At 63.1% G+C, this 1,467-nt stretch overlaps 1 protein-coding gene across 1 annotated transcript in view; it reads right to left on the bottom strand.

Moving 5' to 3' along the window:
• The window catches only part of MEX3A (mex-3 RNA binding family member A), a 10,588-nt gene that overhangs the window by 8,966 nt on the left and 155 nt on the right, over window positions 1–1,467 (bottom strand). Inside the window, exon 2 of the mRNA XM_019807671.2 lies at window positions 1,051–1,173. Coding sequence (XP_019663230.2) covers window positions 1,051–1,173 — 123 coding nt within the window. The remainder of the gene's footprint in view (window positions 1–1,050; window positions 1,174–1,467) is intronic.

Raw genomic sequence — 1,467 nt, 5'->3', positions numbered from 1 at the left:
CCCCACCCCAGACCTCCCCAGCCCAGCCCCCTTGCAATTTCCAAATCCCGCCCCCCCACTCCCCTTTGGGAAACCGGGAGAGGGAAGGGTCCCCAAGATCCCGTCTGCTCAATCTGGACCCTCACCAACACTCCCACCCCCACCCGCCCAGGGATGCTGGAGAGGAGGAGGGTGTGGTATCAGACACACTACACTGGATTAATTCTACACCCCCCACCCCAACAACACACCCAGACACACGCCCTCCAACCAAACCTCCACGTGAAGGTTTCTCACCCCCCAGCATGCCCCCTCCTGCCCTGTCCTACTCTCACACTACCAGAGACCCCTCTCCAGGCCTCTGGCCCCTGGCCGTGGCCAGCCCAGAACAAAAGCCTGAGAGGGAGAAGGACAGGTCCATGCCAGGACGTGGCACTTCGTTGGAGGCACCCTTTCCAAAACCCCACAGATTGTTCAACTTTGGTGTGTGGGTGACCACAGGACTCCCTCCTCCCAGCAGCCCCCCTCCCCACCTCTCCCCTGGGCTGGGACCCTCCCATGAGCCACACCCCCTTCCATTCCTGCACTCAGCCCAACAAAGAGACAGATACTCAGTCTGGCTTCCCGGGCCAGGTCTCCCCCAAAGTCTGCAACTCCAGCTGTAGGGGGTCCCAGGGGTGCCCCCTCCCCAACCCACTTGCAGATCCCGGAGCAGGGGCTTCTGAGTAACTCTTTGCACATTCCACCAGTTTTTCTGGCTGGGAGTGGACATCACCTCCGGACAGCCTCTCAGGATTGGGAGACTGATCCCCTCCCTTTTCCCTCTCTCTATGAGAGCATATTTCTTTGTCTAAAAGCAGAGCCCTCGGGAAGGAAATTATCTGAAGAACAGTCCCGACTGGGGGTAGCAGGGAACTTTGTGGCACTTGGAAATCGGGGTAGGGGGCGGGTCCCCCTTTGTGGGGAAGGGACAGAGCCAGAGGCGGGCAAGGAGAGAGGAAATGAACTTTCCGTGCTGGGATGGGGTGCCCCCCACTCCAGTCCCTCTCCGCGGTCCCGGCGCCCGCTTACCTTGCCTGCCCACGATCTCGGCCACGTGCTCGGAGGTGGGCACGGGGACACACTCGGTGGTGTTGCTGCTGCCCTTCAGGCGCAGCTCGGCCTCTTTGTAGAGAGCGCAGAGCTTGGCNAGAACTGGGGAGGGGGGAAGAAAGCGAGATAGAAAGATAGGCCCTCCCCCTAAGCCCCCCTCCCCAAACACCCTGTAACCCGACTCCCCTCGCCCCAGCCCCCGGGGTGGGGGTGGGGGGAAAGAGAAGCAAAACCGAGGAAGCAGCTCTCCTTTCCTCTCCGGGGGTGACGGGGGGCGGGGGGCTGCGGGATCTCTTGCCCCCACCCCTCCCGCCTCGGACCCGGGCGGCTCTAGACCCCGCCGTCCAGACGCCCCCCTCAGACTCCCGCACCGAGCCCCGGTCCGGGAGCGGCGCC

Source organism: Ailuropoda melanoleuca, chromosome 8, assembly GCF_002007445.2.
Source record: "Ailuropoda melanoleuca isolate Jingjing chromosome 8, ASM200744v2, whole genome shotgun sequence".
Taxonomy (NCBI): Eukaryota; Metazoa; Chordata; class Mammalia; order Carnivora; family Ursidae; genus Ailuropoda; species Ailuropoda melanoleuca.
This window is presented reverse-complemented; position numbering and strand designations above follow the sequence as displayed.